Source organism: Pygocentrus nattereri, chromosome 2 (assembly GCF_015220715.1).
Source record: "Pygocentrus nattereri isolate fPygNat1 chromosome 2, fPygNat1.pri, whole genome shotgun sequence".
NCBI lineage: Eukaryota > Metazoa > Chordata > Actinopteri > Characiformes > Serrasalmidae > Pygocentrus > Pygocentrus nattereri.
Genome location: NC_051212.1, coordinates 15184891 through 15207842, shown reverse-complemented (window position 1 = coordinate 15207842; position 22952 = coordinate 15184891). Strand labels below are relative to the sequence as shown.

General features: G+C 39.4%; 1 protein-coding gene across 1 annotated transcript in view; it reads left to right on the top strand.

Moving 5' to 3' along the window:
* Positions 1-22952, top strand: part of LOC108416225 (carcinoembryonic antigen-related cell adhesion molecule 5-like) — a 68147-nt gene that overhangs the window by 11928 nt on the left and 33267 nt on the right. The window contains exons 2-5 of the mRNA XM_037534697.1: positions 7445-7477; positions 17065-17334; positions 20089-20433; positions 20604-20873. Coding sequence (XP_037390594.1) covers positions 7445-7477; positions 17065-17334; positions 20089-20433; positions 20604-20873 — 918 coding nt within the window. The remainder of the gene's footprint in view (positions 1-7444; positions 7478-17064; positions 17335-20088; positions 20434-20603; positions 20874-22952) is intronic.

Sequence of the window (22952 nt, the reverse complement as noted above, 5' to 3'; positions counted from 1 at the left end):
ACTCTGTTGGATGTAGCTTCATTTGAGGGTTCAGTGGTGTGTTTGTGCTCTGTTCTTTCCCTTGACTTATTATTTTCAGAGTGTTTTACATTTTCCCGGTGTTCATCACTGCCCCTTTCCTTTCTGTTTGCCCTTTCACGATCTTCATGTAAACATGTTGGATGTTTTCCTTTACATGTTTCACAAAGGCTTCTTCTTTTGCAGTCCTTTGAACGATGTCCTAGTTGTAAACATCCAAAACATAATTTTTTTTGTTTGGACAAACTTGAGACGTTCTTGAACCGGTTTTTCATTGAATTTCCAACATTTCTGAATGCCATGATTTTGTTTTTCACAGAAGACGCACCCTTTGAGTTCTGCATTTTCTTCAGAGTTGCTTAAAAGCACCTTTGCACCGACATTTCGTGTCTTTGTTGTCTTTACCCTTTCACCATCACTAGACTTCAAGGCATGAAGAGAAGTCACTGGGTTGCAAGCTATTTTTGCTTCCTTTGTGATGAATTCCACAAACTGACTGAATGTAGGAAATTCATTGCAAGTTTCTTCGATCTCGATCACCTTTCTGTTCCAACTGGCTACCAGCCAATCAGGAAGCTTTGTGAGAAGCTTTTGATTTTCATCACAGGTGTTCAATACTTCTAGACCTTTAATCTGAGACACTGCAGCCCAGCAGCCCCTAAGGAAGTCTGAAAAATCTCTCAACTCAACACTGTCTCTGGGTCCTATTTTGGGCCATGATGCAAGCTTATCCTTAAAGGCTTTAGCTATCACAAATGAGCTTCCAAATCTTTCTTCCGGGATTCCATGCGGAATCATAAGCTGCATCTGTTCCCAATAGAAAATAACTCTCAATGGCCTTTCTTGCAGGTCCACCAACATATTTACGAAGGTAATAGACCCTTTCGTTTACTGGAATGTTTTTCCTGCCTATTAGAGTTTGAAATGACATCTTCCAGTCTTTGAATCTTAGAGGGTCTCCAGTAAAAACAGAAGGTTCAGGTACTGGAAGACGGCTCACATTAATAGACTCTGCTATTGCTTCAGCAAGGACTGCAGTACTGTCTGCTTGGTATGTCACAGGAGGCTCATGAGGACTTCCTTTAGCTCCTGTCGATCGGTGTGGCTCAGCTGCACAGTTATGAAGCAACTCTGCTATTTCTTCATCTGAGCTTACTTCTTGTTCGTAAACTTCTAGCCGTGCCCTGGCTGCACTCAACTTCTTAACAGTCTGAAGTCGCTCTATTTGTCTGCGTTTCTCTTCCAGTGCTTTCTTTCTTATCACATTTTCTTCCTCTTGTAATGCAATCTTCTTTCTATTTTCTTCTTCAAGACTTTCAAGTTCTCGTTGTTCACTTTCTATCTCTTGCAGGACCTTTAGAGCAGCCTGTGTAGCAGCTAGCTCTGCTGCAGCTTCCTGTCTCTTAACAGAGGACAGGCTTGACTGACGTGACTTAATGCTTGAACCACTTGCAGAGCTTAAACCTCGAGAGCCTTTACTTGTGCCTGAAGAAGCTGATGAGAACACAGAACCAGACTCAGGCCAGACAAAATCCTCTGTCTGGACATCTTTGGCATCCTTGTTGTGAAGATAAGTGGATGCATTTTCCAAGATTATTTTTGATACAGCGTCACAGGTGTCAGCTCTGCGACGGATCTCACTGCCTGGGGGAGCACATTTGCGCAGTTCTTCATAGCTATGTTTCACATCTGCTGATGCACAACGTATCTTAGTCATCAACTCCTGCACAACCTCAATAGAGGGAGTTCCCTTTATCACTTTCTTAGCTTGCTTGGCAGTCACTTTCCATTTATCATAAGTAATGGTAAAACGATCCTGCAGTTTTTTTTATTTATTATCATGCTGTTCTTGAGCCTTTTCAGTAAGCTTTCGAGCTCTCTGGCTTCTTCTTAACTCCTCTTCAGTTTCAGGTGACTGCTGTGTGTCTGCGCCATTACTATCTTTAAGTAAGTCTCCATTCTTAGTTTCATTTTCAGTCATTTGCTCCATTTTGCAATGTTTACTTCTTACTTGGACCCAAATAATTTATAGCTATATTTTGACAGACTTGTGGCTTAACAACTGACCAGCTCAACCAACAAAAATATTAATAGCTACAAGCTTAATCTTGCCCTTAGATAAACTTGTCTGAGAGCATTAAGAATGGATAAAGATAAGGATTTTTCACAGAACCTTAAATCTTAAGAAAACATCCGAATGAATATCAGCTTAAATAACACAAATGTGATGAACTGTTTCTAGAACCAACACCATATGAAACTGAGCACTTAATTGTATAACACCTTTAGCATCCAAATGACAGAAAAATGCCAAATGACTTCACCTACAAAATCTTAGACAGAACCTTGAACTTGAAGAAAATGTGCAGAGCACCAGATTACTTAATTTCAGCACTTGCAGTGTCTCCTTAAAGTAATTAACAAAGTTGATCCACTTCTTAAACATTTAACTTGTTTTAAATGTATCACTTGTTGGACCATCAATGTAAACTTCAAACTGCTCGCTGCGTAGTTTGCTTGTGTTGCACAGTCTTATCTGTCTGATGCTAGAGTGCGATGAATCTTCTTCGCTGCTCAGTGGATGGAAGGCACAGTTCCTTGTCTCCTCGCCTCATGTCGAGCAGACTGAGTTCTCACTGTAACTCCCTCCAAGTTGAAAAACGGACACAAGGCATTCCTGATTTTTACTGGCATTTAATCGGACACAGGTGTCACTAACGATGCCGTGAGAACTGTACAAACATAAAATAATACATTTTCATACAGTAAGGGATTCTCTTAGAGAATAGACAATAAGAATATGATTCAACAACATAAAATATTCACAAATCAGTGGCTTGACTTACAAACAACATCAGTAAATTCTGTATAGTCCTTGAGGCCACGTAACTAACAGAAACTTGACAAGTCTTTCACAGATAAACATCTTATTTCCGATACACACACATTAAAATACAAATTGCATACCTCATTGGCCGCATTAACTTGAAAGGGTTAACAAAAACACATCTCGGAATGTCTTCTTTAACCAAGAGTCAAACTTCGCCGCACGCTTCTCCAAATCTCTAGCGTACGGAGAAAAAAAGAAAACACGTTGCCCTCTACCGAGTGTAGCGTGTAACTGAAAATATCGCTCTATCCCAAACAGCAAATTAAACATTGGTTCCACCCTGGAAACACTTGTAGAACCTTTAAACGTGCAATTTTTAACGATACATATTACAATCAGATTTTAATAAACATACATTATTTTACCTTACTTGAACTTATTTATTGTTACTTCAATCATGAATTTAACAAACTGTATGACTGCCACTGACGGCAGCCACAAGGAGAGAGAGTTGTTTCACGTGTATATAGTTTATGAAATTATATATCAAACACACACACACACAAAAAGAGAGAAACATTTTACATAATGATGTTGTACATTGTGCAGGGAGGAGTGTTGTGTATTGTGTTGCAGTTCAGTAAGACTCATTTTGAAGTAAGTATCCTCCCGCCCTCTTATGTTGTTGCACGCTGCAAAAAGTGAGTTAGTAAAGAAACAGACGAGCTGCTCCGCGCTGCCTCCTCGGCCTCATTTATTTACTAGTGTTGTATGAAGACGCTGATCACCAGCATATAAACAAACTACAAAGTACACCATTGATTTTTTTTCCATTCTACACCTCCAGTTCCTTAGAACTGACCCGAAATTCACAAAGTGATTTTTCCAGGATTTTAGGCCCGTCTAAAACCGCCTCCCAGAGGGCTTTAGTCCAAAACTGCGGCGTCTCTTTAACTCTTATTCTCTCTTTTTCTTTATTCCTATTTCTCTTTTATTCTTCACTGTTATGTTCTCATTTCTCTTTATTTCCCTATTATCTCTTTACTTTTCCTCTTCTCCATTTTCTTTATCTTCTCTTGTTTCTCTTCACTTTTATCTCTCCATCTTCTTTATTTTCTCTTTTGTACTCTCCCCTATTGCGGTGTTTTACAACGCAATAAAATCAACTTCAACGTCAACACTGCAGTAACACTGACGTGGTGGTGTGTGAGTGGATGTACGCTACAGCTACTAGCTACTAGCTACTATGATTTCTAGCTTCAAAAAGTAGTGCGCTACTTAGCTACTCCCCCATCCCTGGGTATATGCAGCAGTCTTAATGCACTTCGAATGAGCTGCAGGTGTGTGGGAGAAGAGGACAGGAGGCAGAGCCAAGTCAGTCCCTCAGAGGAGAGGAGACATGACAGAACCATGCCTCTACAAGTGCTACTGAAGTGCAAAGATGGTGGGTCTGGACCATGAGGAGGCACGGTCCCAGCCAACAAGTCCAGAGGAACGGGCAATCCATTAACTGGATCAGATGGGACAGGAGCAGCACTGTAGACTGGTAGAGTCAGTCACTAGGAAACCAGGTCTGGAGAATTTATCCTAAAAGCGGGCACTGGAGCAGCTCAGGAAGCCAGCACTGCAACATGAGGAGCCCTCCACAGGAGCTACAAGCCAAAAAACTGACAATGGAGTGCCTTGGTAAACCAGCACCAGATCAGGAGCTCAGCACAGATCATGACAGCGAAACAACTTTAGCAGCTCTCGGATCCACTCGAGGTGTAGGAACAGGACCATAAGCGACAACAGAAACAGAAGCCACCCAGGTCACAGGAACAGGAGACACATGGACTAGTGTGTTAGAAGACACGGAGACCAAAGTCACGTTAGGAGATGCTGAGACCATGGGCAGGGTTAGGAAACTCTGAGGCCTTGCGGTCAAGGAGCTTGGAGGTTGTACTGAAATCCTCGGGTGCAGGCTAAGCCGTTCTGCTGGAACGTGCTGCAATGTCCAGGGAGCCAAGTGGCCTGCTGTTATGTCCACGGAACCAGGCAGGCTGCCACGACATCCACAGAGCCAGGCAGGCCTGCGGCGATAGAGCTCTACTCTGTCTTCTTAGCAATCTCCAAAACAGTAGGCAGAACTTTTAGACCTTCTGCCACAGAGGACCCCGCATCCACTGTGTCCCCATCACCCCACCTGGCAAAACTGGTGAGATATCCATACAGCCCCCCCATACCACAACCCCCCAAAAGGAATTTCCTGTAGAAACCTCCTCCTCCTCGGGCAGTGGGTCAAAAGTAGACTAGAAGAGACCCCAGAATTTCAATGATTTCTCCAGTGACACACATGACCCTTTGCACTCTGTAATAATCTGTGAGTAAATGTTCTCTGTGTCTTCATCAGTGTGAGAGCTGCTGTATCAAGTTGTTACTGTGCTTCTGTGTGTTTTGGTCGTAAATGTCCTTCGGGATCAATAATCTATCTATCTATCTATCTATCTATCTATCTATCTATCTATCTATCTATCTATCTATCTATCTATCTATCTATCTATCTATCTATCTATCTATCTATCTATCTATCTATCTATCTATCTATCTATCTATCTATCTATCTATCTATCTATCTCTTACGTATCTTCAGTGTCCCTCCACAAATGCTGGCATCCCTGCTAATCATGAGCAACATGACCTGTAAAAACAATTACTTTATGATTTATTCAAAATATTACCAAAAATCTTCTCTATTTAAGATCTAATCATTCAAAGAAAAATGAAATCTAATGTAAAAAAAATTCTGAAATCCATGTGTGCCACAATTATTGACACCCCTAGAAATCTAAATGAAGTTTATTCTCATTCATATTTCATGTTTTAAAGTGCACCTGCGTGCACCTGAACACTTAAATGATCAGCCTTTGCTTCCTGTTTCACTGGGGAATATACAGGAGGTGAAACACAGTCATCAGTCACTTTGAGAAAGAGAATCCAGCAACAATGTGCAACAAAATGTTGTTGAGCTCCACCAAATCAGGAAATGACTACAAAGAATTAGCTTAACAGTTGTTGCCTATATTCACCATCATGGAAATAATTAAGAAGAAAACAACAATACAAAAAATAGCCATGCAGAAACTTTTCATCTGCACTGTGAAGCGTGATGGTGGATCTGTAATCCAGTGGGGCCGTTTTTCTTCCAAAGGCCCTGGACAATAATTTGGATACATGGTTATTGAGGACTTGGCTTTTAATTCTTAAACTGATCAGAACTTTCTGGACAAAGTTAAACATTTGACTTACGATACAAAGAATCTCCAAGCACCAGGATGTCAACTGATTATCTGAGTGCTCCAAGGACACACTCCCCACCCCCTCAACTGCCCCCTTTTCCACCTCAGAACCAGCTTCCCTCTCAAACAACTATGTACTGAACCACTGATATACTGAAGGTCACAACAGGTAAAACACCTCAAGGTGGTGGAAATGAAGAGGCGGGAAAAGGATAAACAAAAGAAATGCTGAAAGCAGCTCAAACAGGTTGAACTACGAAGGTCAAATAAAAGAATGAGAAACCAAAAATTCACTTCAGCTGGAAGCTTGAAGGGAAGGTAGACTTTATGTTGCAGTTGTTGTCTTTTCTATAGCTTGGAGCATTTAGCAGCTCAACACTCCTTTTGTATTTTCAGTAGTTGTGGGGCAGACAATTCTTTTTAGCCCTCTTTTCCTCTTTCTATAGTTTTGGGGTGAGTGATACGGAACATGTAGCTTTTCAGTTTGGTGCTTATAGTTGTATGCAAAAGTTTGTACACCCTGGTCAGATGAAGTTTTGATGACTTTCTAAATGAATAAAAGTCAACATCCTCTACAGAAACACACTTAAATATGACATTTTTCTGCACATTTTAGTGTGAAGTTTCTGTTTATTGAGTTTCATATTTTGGGAAAAAAGGGCAAAAAATGTAAAGTGTGCCATAACATTTTATGTTTTGCTTGTCATTTCAATGTGTTAAATACAGAAAATAGACATTAAGTATGAATAATTCTTCTGATGGTAAACAAATGCATCATCATCTTTTACAATTGATATTTTATTGAGAAAAGTCACTGATCCGACTTTTTTTCCACTAAACAGGATGTTTGTGAATTTGCTGTACAGCACAAACTCTGTCTGTAGGAATGACCACTGTGTGTGCCGACCCCACGACCTTTAAACTCCATCAACATTATGAAATTACTGTGTTTCTAAGCTGCAATACGTCCATATTTGGACTGCTGGTTTGTCAAAGAAGGTCTGGCACTTAAAGCTGCCCATTCAGTGACCCGACTATTACCATTATTTAATTATTCAGCTTATAAATAAAGAATCCGTACTTTGTTCAGAATTGTGAAGCCAAACTATGTTTTTGGATAATATTATTAAAAGTGTTTTGATTTTATTTAAGCCATTATATATAAGACAGTAAGGTTACTGTACCTCCAGATGTTTCACCTGGTTTAAGGTTGGAATGGCTGTATTGCTGTGCTGCCCTTTCAGATTAAATCTGCCTGTGATAACAGCTAATCTTTCATATTAATGCATCATATCCTCTGTTTCTGTCTCTGCTTTAGTGCTGACTGTCCTCATCCACAGTGGACAAACAGGTAAATATTTGATGTTTATATGTGAATTATTTAATTTATATTCATAAACATTTTATTTTACATTTTTAACTTTTCCTTTAATGGATGACATTACATCCCAGCTAGAAAGGAACATTCCCATAACTTTGGCTAATGTTACCTATAAGTTCTAATAATGTTTAAAATCGAATGTTCAGAGCACATTTTAAAGATGTTAACCATTTCAAATAATATTCCTATAAGGTTCCACGTTAACTGAGATGTAACATTTTAACTGCTACATTTGGAGGATGTTGTAAGGACGTTGTCAGGGCCATGGATTATGTTACATGCTGATGTTTTTAGGGACGTTCCCAGAAGAACATACTAGGAACAACAAAAAAAACTTCCCAGTGAAAACATTACTAGAACACGTGTGTAAAAGTCTCAGAATGTTTAAGAACAAAACAAGAGAATATTAGAGACTCCTACCTTCCATTAGTACCTACATACAAATAAGTGCACTCACATTTTAATACACAGTTACTGTTTATTTGCTGAATTGAACAAATTACAGGAAATAAAAGCATAAAGTATGTCCTGTACAGAAGGTTTGACCAGTAAATCTTGTTTAATGTTCAATTAAAATCAATTAAAAAAGACAATTCATCCCTTAGAATTTATTTTAAATGTCATGTGTTTCCTGTAGAGGATTAATTATTGATTCATTTTCAGTTAGAAAATCAACATATCATGTCATTTGACAGAGGTGACAAAATTTTGTATACAACTATAGATGCGCTTCACAGGATTACAACTACTGACTGTAGCCGATCAGTTACTGCACGGTTTATCAGCTTTCTATCACATCCATCAATGGAAAGGGACCACCACTGGACCACTGCTGACCAGTTTTTAGTTTAACTGTAATTACTGTAACTGTGTCTGTACATTTTACTGCAGCTAACACAGCAGGATTAACTTATATAATAACTAAGATTAATTTATATAGTTTATAAGATTAGATAATAAAGTTAAGATTAATTAATAAAGTACCAAACTTTAACTGATATATTATATAACATTAGAAAATAAGAACATGACGTGAAACATTAACCTGCACTAGGTCACTATATAACTATATAACCCTTTTTTAAATCTAAAGTAATGTACTGCAGACTGAGAGAAAAGTGGTGAAATACAGTCTAGCTAACTAAAATTAACTACACTATATTGCCAAAAGTGTTCACTCATCTGCCTTCGCACACATATGAACTTGAGTGACATCCCATTCTTAATCCATAGGGTTTAATATGATGTCAGCCCACCCTTTGCAGCTATAACAGCTTCAACTCATCTAGGAAGGCCTTCCACAATGGTTAGGAGTGTGTTTAGAGGAATTGTTGACCATTTCTCCAGGAGTGCAGTCTCCAATCTAAGGGGCCATCTCCAAACTGTTCCCACAAAGTTGGGAGAATGAAACTGTCCAAAATCTCTTGGTCTGCTGAAGCATTAAGAGTTGCTTTCGCTGGAACTAAGGGGCCGAGCACAACTCCTGAAAAACAACTCCACACCATAATCCCCCCTCCACCAAACTTTACACTTGGCACAATGCAGTCAGATAAGTACCGTTCTCCTAGCAACCACCAACTTGTCCATCGGATTGCCAGACGGAGAAGCGTGATTCGTCATTTCAGAGAACACGTCTCCACTGCTCTAGAGTCCACTGGCGGCGCTTTACACCACGGCATTCAATGCTTTGCATTGTGCTTGGTGATGTAAGGTTGGATGCTTGGCCATGGAAACCCATTCCATGAAGCTCTTTACACTGTTCTTGAGCTGATCTGAAGGCCACATGAAGCTTGGAGGTCTGTAGTGATTTACTCTGCAGAAAGTTGACAACCTCTGCACACTATGCACCTCAGCATCCGCTGACTCTGTCATTTTACCATTTATCTTTGGACTGTGGGAGGAAACCGGAGAACCCGGAGGAAACCCACGCAGACACGGGGAGAACATGCAAACTCCACACAGAGAGGACCCTGGTCGCCCGGCCGGGGAATCTAACCCAGGCCCTCCTAGCTGTGAGGCGACAGCGCTACCCACCACGCCACCGTGCTGCCGTCAAATAATTTTAAATGACAAAATTGTAAATTAACTAAATAAATAAATAAATTCCAAAATAACCACGGACGCCGCTTGGGCCGCTCTGTAAATCGTCCTCACGCACGTGATTTGTAGCGTCCACGACCCGCGTCACGACTTTCTTCCATCTTAACTCGGCAGCCCCGACGCGGACTGCTGACTACGACCGGCAGAAGACCAGACGAGACTAAACGATACTGTGGCGAACTATCGCGAGACTGAAACACACCTGGAGCACGAAGATGACCGCCTCCAGGGGCTGCTTTCAAATTAAAAGTCCCCATCTCACCCTTAACCCTGCTGGCTACAGCTAGTAACCTGCATATATGTACAGAAAGATGCAGAAAGCACAGTAACTTGTTTTCAGCCTGTTAAAAGTTATATATCCGAGTATTTCAATACTACATGATCAAAGCATGAACTTTCAACAACGAGAGGTTTTTACATTTTATATGTTCAAATGTTTGAGTAACACATTTTCTGTTATATCCATAAAAATTCACTGACAAACCAGTATATTCAGTACTCCTACCTTCCGTTGTTACCTGCAGACAGGTACTTACACTCAGTGGCCATTTTATCAGAAACACTTACCATATAGGTAAACATTAAAGGAGCGTATTAATTGGACAGAGACTGATGGGCTACAGTCGGTCAGTGTAGACCTACAAAGTGCACCTTTATGTAGGTGTTACTGATAAAATGTCCAGTGAGTGGCCACTCAGTTTACACAGCAGGCATAACTAATTACTGTAGTCTACTATGATCACTATTAACACAGTAGATGTGTTTGAAATATTTCTAAAGCATTTCATTTTTACTGCAAGCAGAATATAAACCAGTTGTGATGGTGTTTCAGAGCCGTGTCTACAGTGGAGACTCTGTCACTCAGAGCTGCAGGTCAGGCAGAGTAAACCAAACACAGCTGATACGTTTCAGCTTCTTTGTGCAGAAAGACAGACGTCAGCAATTAATTTACAGAATAATTCTGCTGTAAACTGTAGAGAACTGCTGCACATTTACAGCAGAAACACTGCAGTGATCTACTGTCCTCCTTAAAGCAGTGGACTGCAGTAAAGAGTGATGCAGTAATTAGCTGTGATTTGCTGATTATATTGTGAGAGTCTGCCTGTCTCTGAACGTTGTGGTGATAGAGGACAGAGCTTCCCATCATTCCTTGCATTTTTGTGACTGTGATTTTTGTCTTAACATGTAAATCTTACTGTAAATATACGTCTGAATGCAGTTTACATGTTTTGGTATTCTAGTCATGGTGGTGTTTTGTGTTTCAGTAACTGGACCAGCCTGTAAAGTTATAATACAGTATGGACGCCATAAATAAACAGAAGTTATTGTTATTTCACACTAAACCGTTTTAGCATGAAGAGTCAGTGCAGCTCCTGCTTTGAACTCCCGGCCACTATAAAGATGTAGAACTCTGCTCTGCTGAGCTGCTGTGTTATTCTAGTGTAAAACAAGCTTTAGTCTGATAAATCATCAGAGCTCAGAGCTCAGAGCGGGTGGGCTACTATGCTAGCTGACAACATGGATCAGGACAGATTTAGATGAGAACATGTTTGCAGAACAAATTAGTGAGTCATTATTTTATTATTTCTCTGTTCCACAGTTTCACTGAGTCACAATACAGGCTTATGCATTTTCATTCGTTTATCATGGTACTCTGTTGTATTTTCTGATGGAAATTACAGTTTGTGTCAAAATGAATTGAAAATATAAGGAATTTTAAGATGAGTTTATGTTTAATTTTGCTTCTGAAAATATTTGATGGGTTCTGAGACAAACACTGCCTCTGCATGAGGACCCTGACCTGAAAAGGTTTGGCTTTAAAAGAATGCAGTTACTGTGGAGATAAAATGGGACTGGTTAAAAAACAACACAGTAAAAAGTAAATAATACACATTGCTGTATATTATATTATATATTATTATTAATAATAAATGTAAAAAGTACATGATTAGATAAATAGATCGATAGATAGATAGACAGACTACCAGACAGACAGACAGACTATCAGACAGACAGACAGACAGAGAGACTATCAGACAGACTATCAGACAGACTATCAGACAGACAGGCAGACAGGGAGGCAGGCAGGCAGGCAGACAGACTATCAGACAGACAGACAGACAGACAGACAGACAGACAGACAGACAGACAGACTATCAGACAGACAGACAGGCCATTGTTCACAGGTAGTAAAAGTGTAAGTCTGGCCTGAGAACAGAAACACAAGAAAATCCTAAATTGGATAAACCTGTAGAAAATAATAGTTTATTATAATAATAATAGTAAACTGTTCCAAACTGTTTCTTTGCATAATCTCTCCTGATATTTTTGTGGATAAACAATGCCACTGCTCAAAATGCACATTCATTAGGTCAGTATCAGGTCAGTATCAGGGCCCCCAGTCCTGCAGCTCAGTGGAGACCCTGTGCTCACATGCTAAATGCTTCTACACACACAAGCCAGCTTTACTAAAAGAGGCACTAATTACAGACAGTCTACTGTCACTGTGGCCTGCGGGGGTCGCTAATGTAGTGGCTCATCTACTAACTATACTAATTGACATAACATACTGACATATGGTAAAGTAAATTTAGTTTGACCTGTGATGAAACAAAAACAGTACAAAGACAAAATATTAAATATTTCAATTTTGTCTTATTATGTTATAAACTTCATTGTTTTTTTGTAAATTTACCCTAATTCTGAAATCAATACCTGAAATACGCTCCAGAACTGTTGACTCTAAATGTCACTTAAATAGAACCTGTCTGGCAACGTGAAGCAGGCTAGAACGTCTCAGGAATGACATGATGCCCAATCTAAAGAGACTCAAATATGGATATGAAACACACTCACTGAAATGAACCAGTCTGGAGTGGGTTAAAGTTGTTGCTGAGGCTCTGGGACTCCAGCAAATGTAAAACCTGGAGGCCTCAGTTGTCAGTAAAGTCCATAAAACACACTGTGCAAAATTGGCATCCATGGGAGAGTTGCAAGATGCAAACCATTACTGACCAAAACAAACAAAAAAAAATACAAAGGCTTGTCCAGCATTTGCCAAAAACTATTTAGATGACCCCCAAGACTTTTGGGATCACATTCTGTGGGCTGATTAGTCAAAGGTGGAACTTTTGGAAAACATGAGTCCTGTTACATCTGGCGTAAAGCTACCAGCACATTCCACCATTAGAGAATCATACCAATACCAGCACTCAAACATGGTGGTGGTAGTGTGTGTGACCTAAAGCTCTAGCGCAGTGGGGTTATGCAGCAGGACAATAATCTGAAGCACATCAGCAAATCCACCTCTGAATGGCTCAAAGAGACATAACCTTAAGGTTTTGGAGCGGCCGAGTCAAAGTGCTGACTTGAATCCCATTGAGATGCTGTGACAAGTTGTTAAATGGGCAGTTCATGTTCGAAAAATCACACAGTGCAGCCGAATTAAAGCCGGTCTGCTGTTTTAAGAGTGGGTCAAAATTCCTTGACTAATGAATCAGAGCTTAATAAACGTCTTCATTACATTGAATGATTATTAATACTTAACTAATGAATCAGAGCTTAATAAACGTCTTCATTACATTGAATGATTATTAATACTTAACTAATGAATCAGAGCTTAATAAAACGTCTTCATTACATTGAATGATTATTAATACTTAACTAATGAATTAGAGCTTAATAAAACATCTTCATTACATTGAATGATTATTAATACTTAACTAATGAATCAGAGCTTAATAAAACATCTTCATTACATTGAATGATTATTAATACTTAACTAATGTATCAGAGCTTAATAAAACGTCTTCATTACATTGAATGATTATTAATACTTAACTAATGAATCAGAGCTTAATAAAACGTCTTCATTACATTGAATGATTATTAATACTTAACTAATGAATCAGAGCTAAATAAACGTCTTCATTACATTGAATGATTATTTAGAAGTTTAAAAACAATATTAAGCTTCTTTCAGAACTGGTCTATAACTTTGTACAGACTTCAGCTCACTGTAATGAAAATACCACGTTCACTTCACCAGAGCAGCTACGGCAAATTTAGAAACACAAACTCTGCTCTAAGACAGGCTCACACTGAGTCTTTGATCCACTCAGATTATTATGAAGTTCAGAAAGTTTTTCTTTTGTAACTTCTACAGTTCTGAAATCAGGGTTCGCTGATTCCCCACTTCTTGCGTCCTTGCAGTGTTTTCTGTGCTCTCTTTTCTGTAAATCATTATGATTGAAATTTTAATCATTATAACAGCGTCATGTTCAGCCTCTGACTGTAAATTATGCTCTGAGACTCTGTTCTTTCTTCTGTTCTCTCAGCTCCTGTTTTTAGAATAAGGCTATTTTTACTGCAAAGGGTATTTTAGTGGTTTATAATCATTATTTAACATTTCATTATGTTCCTAAAGCCTTGACTGTGTAACTGTTTTACAGCTGACCATCCTCAGCAAACCTCGTATCTCCATTTCTGTTGATTTTTAGTTTTTAAGATCAAGTGAAAAAACGTTTTGGCCTTTACATTGTCTGTAAATTTAATGAAAGATGGGCCAAAATAAACGGCCTAAAATGACTTGGAAAGAAGTCTGGTTCCATTGACTTACATTGAAAGTAAAGTATGTTTGTTCCTTCTCCTCTAAAGTTTCCATTTTGTAGATACAATGTTTTGCTCCGACAGCAGTGATATGCACATGTTCCTATTCAGATAATATTTCAGACTGTTTGTTTAACCTTAGTGAAGCAGAGCTGCAGCCTGGGAAAGCCATTGCTCAACAGATGGCGTAGAGGGGCTGGCCCACCGAGTTAGGATACATTTTTTTGCCAGAAATGAAAGCATTAGAAGTAAAAATTTGCTATTAGTATCAAAAATACGTTCCACTCCTGTTCCCAAAAGCTACAGGGCAGGAGACTCTTCTGAAATGGTGTTTGGAAGATTTCTTCTACCCTAATATGTACTCTGTCCCAGAAAGTGCCAATTCTTTTACACTGCCAGAACGCATGAAAAAATGTTCCTCTTTCAGTTTTACATTTAAAACACAAATTAGATCGATCTGGAAACATCTTCTGTAAGCAAACAGGTGTAAAATATATCTTATTTATGAATTTAACATTAAGCTCATGAACACCAGATGAGGAACATTTGGTAAACAAGTCTTTACAAACATTGCACCAGTCCTCTTCCGTGATTGGTTGGCCCAAGTCCCTCTCCCAGCCTCCTCTCAGACTGTCTGATGATGGTTTAACATGTTTTAGCAAAATGCCATAAATTGGTGAAATCACCCCTCTAGCCTGGCTTTTCTTAACTAGCAGCTCTTCAAGGTCGGTTAATTCCTTTCTGAATCTCCCATCCTTAATAGTTGAGATGATCAGGTGACGAACCTGGAGATGTTTTAAAAGTCTGACCTAGGTAACTCGTACTCTTCTTGCAGTTGTATGAACGATTTGAGCAAACTTCCAGCAAACATGTGGGAAATGTTTTTAATCCCTCTGTCAAACCAAACTGAGAGTCCAGAGCTATTCAGCTGAAAAGAGAAATCTGGGTTATGGGCCAGGGGGGACAATAATGAAAGACAATGAGGGATATTAAGATATTTCTTAGCATCTTAGCAGACCATGGAAACACATTCCATGAAGCTCTCTACGCTGTTCTTGAGCTAAGCTGAAGGCCAAATGAAGTTTGGAGGTCTATAGCGATTCTGACTCTGCAGAAAGTTGCCGACCTCTGCGCACTATACGCCTCAGCATCTGCTGACCCCACGCTGTCATTTTACATGGCCCAGCACTTCGTGGCTGAGCTGCTATTGTTTCTAATCGCTTCCACTGTGTTATAATACCACTGACAGTTGACTGTGGAATATTTAGTAGTGAGGAAACTTCACGACTGGACTTTTTGCACAGGTGGCGTCGGATCACGTTCCATACTGGAATTCACTGAGCTCCTGAGAGCGACCCATTCTTTCACTAATGCTTGTAGAAGCAGTCTGCAGGCCTAGGGGCTTGGTTTTATACACTGTGGCCATGGAAGTGATTCAGAAGGAAAGATGAGGAGGGGTACACCAGTCTGTGAAAGACTGCATAATCAAATAGTGGAACAATTCAAGAATAACATTTTTCAACATAAAATAGCATCGAACTTTTGTTTTTCATCATCTATGGTACAGAATATCATTAGACAACTCAGAGTATATGGTGAAATCTCTGTATGCAAGGACAAGGCCAAAATACAGTATTTGCTGGCTGTGAACTTTGGGCACATCAGGTGGCACTGCATTTAAAACAGACATGATTCTGTAGCAGAAATCACTGCATGGGTTGACGTGCACATCTATGAAGGCACCGTTAATGCTGAACAATATATACATGTTTGGGCATATTTCTGTTGTTTTCAGAGAAGCCTTGTTTATTTCAGCAAGACAATGTCAAACCACAATCTGCACATATTACAACAGCATTGCTCAGTATTAAGAGTCCAGGTGCTAAACTGATCTGCCTGCTGTCCAGAACAGTCACTAAAACATTTGGCACATTATAAAATTAAATATACAACACAGGAGACCCTGAATTGATGAGCAGCTGAAATCCTATACCAAACAAGAATGGGAAAACATTTCACTTTAAAAACTACAGCAAGTGGTCTCCTTGGTTCCCAAACGCTTACAGAGCATTGTTAAAAGAGGAGAGGATACCCAGTGGTAAACATGCCCCCGTCCCTTTTTTAGAACATGTTGGCATCAAATTCAGTAATGCTATGAATTAATGTTGTCATGTATCCTTATTGTAAAGTGTTACTGATAAACCTTCATTTAATCCAAGGTAAAGTTTAACCTTTGTTGGTGCAGCCCATTCAGAAACAATCACAGCAGATTTAAAGACTCATTAATAAAATACAGTGTATAAGATGATTGAACTACTGCTTGTGTTGTAAAATGAAAAGCAGCTCTGATTCATCATTTCATACCAACAGGAAAACCCACACCGACTGTGAGGGTGGATCCACAGCGCTCTGTCTACACTGGAGACACAGTTACTCTGACCTGTGAGGTGGAGTCTACTGGATGGGAGTTTCTCTGGTATAAAGACTCTCAGCCTCAGAGTCCTGTAGATAAAGGCACCAATACACTGAGTGTAACAGTGTCTCATGCAGGAACAGCAGAGTTTAGATGTGCAGCACGCAGAGGAGCCTACACAACACAGACCAGTGCTCCAGCCGTGATCACAGTTACAGGTTCGTCTGTTTTCTTGCAACAAATTTGACTTTAGAATAAATAGAGGAGGCATTTCTCATATCATTTATGATCAGTTATCCCATTATTCAGTCATTTTTCCAAACTCACATGCATCGTCCGATTATTTGAATATATTTGTAACATATTTGAATATAATATTTGAAAATTGAATATTTTAGTCTCAAAAGTTTCTAAATCATTCGTCCTGTTTTTACAGCGAGACCAAAAGCTACAGTGACAATACACCCAGCTAATCCTGTGTTCATCGGAGAGACAGTCACTCTCACGTGTCATATAGGAAGTCGACATCATTGGCAGTATGACTGGTTTAAGAATAGTAAACCTCTCAGTGAAGCTCAGTGGAGGAAGGAATACACCATTTCTAATGTTGCTGCATCTCATAGAGGAGCTTATACCTGTAAAGGAAGACAGTCAACACAGCCGCGTTACTCAGAGACCAGTGATGCTGTTACACTGACTGTACCAGGTGAGTAACGTCTCAGTCACAAAGTCTTTCTGCTGTTATTACTTTGAAACACTGAACTGCTTTTAATGCTCTGCTTCTAAATGTTACACCTGCAGTTTCAGATTCAGTAAATTGTTTGTGTATAACTGACAGAATCTTCCACACCAAACGCGTTTTTTCAGACAGCAAAAGTATTTTATTCACCCTCTATTTACTTTTGTGAACTCACTGTGGACAAAACCTCACTGACCAAACACGGTCACCTCTGCTTTTGGAATGACTGTAGTGGAGCTGATGGAGCAGCTGAGGTCCAGTTAAAATAAGTTTTTCACAAACACTAAAAGCCTCAGAATCTCTGAAAACATAGTCAGAAGAAACGGCTTCATCTTAGAATTTATAATCTAGATTTTATTTTAAATCGATTGGAGATGCACCGCTTAACTTTAAACAGATGAAGCTACAGACACGAAACACATATCAGACCATTCAGCAGACGCAGCTCAAACCAACTAGCGTGACGTCATCGAGCGGTGACATCAGCATCAGTACGTAATTTGGCTGGAATATCACCCAAAGTCTCGATATTATTGCTCTGCTTTTTGCCCTTCATATTCCAACAATGGGTTAAAACAGCGACATGATTCACAGATCATGCTGACCATCTTGGCTCTGTGGAGATTTCAGCTAGTAATCCAGTCAGTAATCCAGTTCAGAAATCCATCGTCCAGTGAAATCCACCTTGAAAAACACAGATAAATAAGGAAAAGATACTAAGGGCGTAACGTGGAGCGAGGAGCCGGACACACGTGCTGAGATAAGCGGGATTTATTAAGGGCAAATCCAAAATCAGGGTGGAGACAGTCCATGGTCAGAGAGCCAATACGGAGAGATCGTGGGGCCGACATGACCGACACCAGAATCAAACCAACTACACAGACAGAGATTGAAACAAAGCAAACATCAAACAAAGACCAATACAAAGACCAGCGAAAACAAAGGGCAGACTCAGGGCTTAAATACACACCAGGAAGACGAGGGACAGGTGAAAACAATCAGGGGCAGAGTCACCAAACAAGGGGCTAAACCAAAACATGCACACATGGACAGGACTGGGAGGAGCCGATCATGAAAAAGCGTGAAAATATTGTTTAAAGCCTAATAATATGTAAAAATCAGTTTTCATGATGTTCATAGGGTCTTCATGATGTTCATAGGGTCTTCATGAAGTTCATAAGCTCTTCATGATGGTCAGGAGCTAAATAGAAAGACTGAATGCTGAGTCACCGCCTCATAGAGGGCTCAGTTATATATTCAGCTTTACTAAAGCATCACTTCTTCATGGGTTCATGTTTGTGGCCCTCAAAGTAAAGTGGTGAAATATTACTTCTTTATCACTGTTAATGATTAAATAACGGACGAAAGCCAATCATTAAGATTTTATTAATCTTAAAAACTCTTAATCCATCTAATTGTCTTTACAGTCCTCTGTCAATGTTTCAAAAGAAATAAATACACACAACACTAATAGTAAAATGTTTTAGCTGCACATACAGCTCAGTAAACACAACAGCACAGTTGCAAATATGCAGCATAGAACACAGACATTCCTGATACAATAGAAATAAGCAGCGCCTTAAAATGTGCCTGATGTTCAGTTTATTAGAACAACATGTGAGACTTTAAAATGGTTTTACTTGATCCATTCAGGCCACTTTCCTAGCAGCAAATAAACACTGAGCTAAAGCTTTATAATGTGACAAAATCAAAATTAAACAAATAAAAATATAAAATGTATTTTCTCAGCTTTTTATTGTCTTAGCTTCACAGACACAGCACCAGATATTTAAACAGTTTTCTTCTAGTTTCACTGACTGACAGAGAAGGACAACCTGTCCTGAAGAAACAGAAACACATGATGATTCCACCTGATCAAATATGGGTCTTTGGTAGTTAAAACTTGTGAGAGGACTGTATACGAATATCATGAGATCATCATAAAGGCGTTTACACAATTATATAACATTTAACATTCAGTCGTCATGAAGAAACCAGGAGCCATAATTACTTTATCATTATCAGTTTATTAGTGTTTTATTTAACACTAAACAATTTGAAACAAACTTTAATTGGAAACTATCCAAACTAATCTGAATTACTCACAGCCTGCTAGCCTTGAGCTTACACAGTAGCCACAAGCTAACCCGCTAACAGTGAGCTAGCACACCAGCTGTGAGGAAACATGTTAGCCACACACAAAGACGCTAGAGTACACATAAGCTGCACTTACCAGGAGTGTGCTTTAGCACTTCTACTCAGTTCTGAAGTAAAGAATGGAGATTTTTTAGGGAAGGTACTGTTTGCCCTCACTGTGGATCTGCCTTTAACACCTCATTACAGTCTATGAATGTAGATTCATTCATGTGTTACACGTAAAGATACTTTTCTAAATAAAAACATTATTTAACGGTGTTCACTAATTATTTCATCAGTAACCAAACAGTGAAAAAGAAGGAAAGAAATAATTCACCACTTTACTTTGAAGGCTACAAACATCAGGAACCCATAAAGAAGTAATGCTTTAGTAATGCTGTATATATAACTTCACACTCCTGTTCAGTGAGGAGCTAAAGTTTAACCTTTGTTGGTGCAGCCCATTCAGAAACAATGACAGCAGATTTAAAGACTCATTAATAAAATACAGTGTATAAGATGATTGAACTACTGCTTGTGTTGTAAAATGAAAAGCAGCTCTGATTCATCATTTCATACCAACAGGAAAACCCACACCGACTGTGAGGGTGGATCCTCAGAGCTCTGTCTACACTGGAGACACAGTTACTCTGACCTGTGAGGTGGAGTCTACTGGATGGGAGTTTCTCTGGTACAAAGACCCATTACAGCCTCAGAGTCCTGTAGGTAAAGAGACCAACACAGTCAGAGTAACAGTGTCTCATGCAGGAACAACAGAGTTTAAATGTGAAGCACGCAGGAAAAACTACTTCTACGATGGCAGTTACCAACACTATGACGGCTACGACTACGACTACAGTAACAACCGCTATGTCTACTACTACGACTACAACACACAGACCAGTGCTCCAGCCGTGATCACAGTTACAGGTTCGTCTGTTTTCTTGCCACAAATTTGACTTTAGAATAAATAGAGGAGGCATTTCCTGTAATTTCATGTTCACTTATCCCATTATTCAATAACTATTTTCAAAACTCACATCTTCTGATTTCATATTTAAGTTCCAAAAGTTTCTAAATTATTTGTCCTGTTTTTACAGCGAGACCAAAAGCTACAGTGACAATACACCCAGCTAGTCCTGTGTTCATCGGAGAGACAGTCACTCTCACGTGTCATATAGGAAGTGGACATCATTGGCAGTATGACTGGGTTAAGGATAGTAAACCTCTCAGTGAAGCTCAACAGAGTAAGGAATACACCATTTCTAATGTTGCTGCGTCTCATAGAGGAGTTTATACCTGTAACGGAACACAGTCAACACAGCCGCGTTACTCAGAGACCAGTGATGCTGTTACACTGACTGTATCAGGTGAGTAACGTCTCAGTCACAAAGTCTTTCTGCTGTTATTACTTTGAAACACTGAACTGCTTTTAATGCTCTGCTTCTAAATGTTACACCTGCAGTTTATTCACTAGACAGTAAATTGTGTACACTGTGCACAATTATTAGGCAAGTCTTATTTTTGAGGATTATTTTTATTAATGACCAACTACAGCGCTCTCGGTTAATCCAAAATGTTAATAAACCTCAAGCATGAATGTTTAAGAAAAATAAAGTGAAGTTTTGGGTTTCTTAGGAGAATATCTATATGTGCACATTTACTGGGCAACTATAATGGTGCAGAATTATTACGCAGCTAAATGGAAAACACACATTTTCCCATCTCACTTTATTTTCATCTGTTCAAGTGAGAATTATAAACAAACAACTCTAAGCTTTCCAATGAACATTTCTAAGAAATAAAAATAATAAATTAGTGACCCATATAGCCCCCCTTCTTTTCAATAACAGTGATAAGCCTTCCATTCATGGAGTCTGTCAGTTTCTTGATCTGTTGACGATCAACTTTTTGTGCAGCAGCAACCACAGCCTCCCAGACCCTGTTCAGAGAGCTGTACTGTTTTCCTTCACTGTAAATCTCCCGTTTAAGAATTGCCCACAAGTTCTCAGTTGGGTTCAGGTCAGGTGAGGAAGGAGGCCACGTCATAAGTTTTTCATCTTTAACCCCTTTACTGGCGAGCCATGCAGAGGAGTACATGGATGCATGTGATGGAGCATGTCCTTCATAAAAATCATCGTCTTTTTGAAAGATGCAGATTCTTCCTTGACCACTGCTTAAAGAAAGTGTCTTCTAAAAACTGGCTGTAGGCTTGGGAGTTGATTTTGAGCCCATCTTCTACCCGAAAAGGTCCAACCAGCTCATCTTTAATAATACCAGCCTATTCCAGTACCCCATCTCCACCTTGCTGGGGTCTGACTCGAAGTGGAGCTCTGTCCCATTACTGATCCAGCCACGGGCCCGTCCATCTGGTCCGTCAAGAGTCACTCTCATTTCATCAGTCCATAAAACCTTTGAAAAATCTGTCTTCAGATTCTTCTTGGACCAGTCTAGACACTTCATCTTATGTGTCTTGTTCAGTGGTGGTCGGGTTTCAGCCTTCCTTACCTTGGCCACGTCTCTGAGCGCTGAACATCTTGTACTTCTTGATACTCCAGCTAGGTTGCAGTTCTGGAATATGACAGAACTGGAAGATAATGGGTTCCTGGTAGCTTCACGCTTGATTCTTCTCAAATCCTTGGCAGTTATTTTGCGTCTTTTTTTCTCAGCACATTTCTTGCGACCCTGTTGACTATTTGCAACAAAACGTTTGATGGTTCTGTGATCTCGCCCGAATATCTTAGCAATTTCAAGAGTTCTGCATCCCTCTGAGAGACTTTTGGTAATTTTTAACTTTTCAGAGTCAGTTCAATCTCTTTTTTGGCCCATTTTGCCTGAAGAAAAAAGCTGCCTAATAATTATGCACACCTTGATACAGGGTGTTGACCTCCTTAGGCCACACCCTCCCTCATTACACAGATACACATCACCTGCTACGCTTAAATCCATTAAGCATTCAAGTTTATCCAGCTTGGAGTTAGAAAATATGCCTAAAAATGATACATTTTCAAAATACTCACTTGCCTAATAATTGTGCACACAGTGTATAACTGACAGCATCTTTCACACCAAACGCGTTTCTTTGGACATCAAAAGAATTTCATTCACATTTCATTAGAATTTATAATCTAGATTTTATTTTAAATTGATTGGAAATGCACCGCTTAACTTTAAACAGATGAAGCTACAGACATGAAACACATATCAGACCATTAGCAGACCCAGCTCAAACCAACTAGCCTGACGTCATTGAGCGGTGGCGTCAGCATCAGTTCGTAATTTGAATGATAATAATGAATATAGACTCTTTGTGTGCTGTTGTTGTGGCACAGAGTTGAAGAAAGCAGCTCATGTTAGCTACAGATGTACTCATACAAATGACTGATTTTATATAGACTATTTATCAGCGTATTTATTAAACAGGACAAGATGAACGCAGCGTGTGCTCT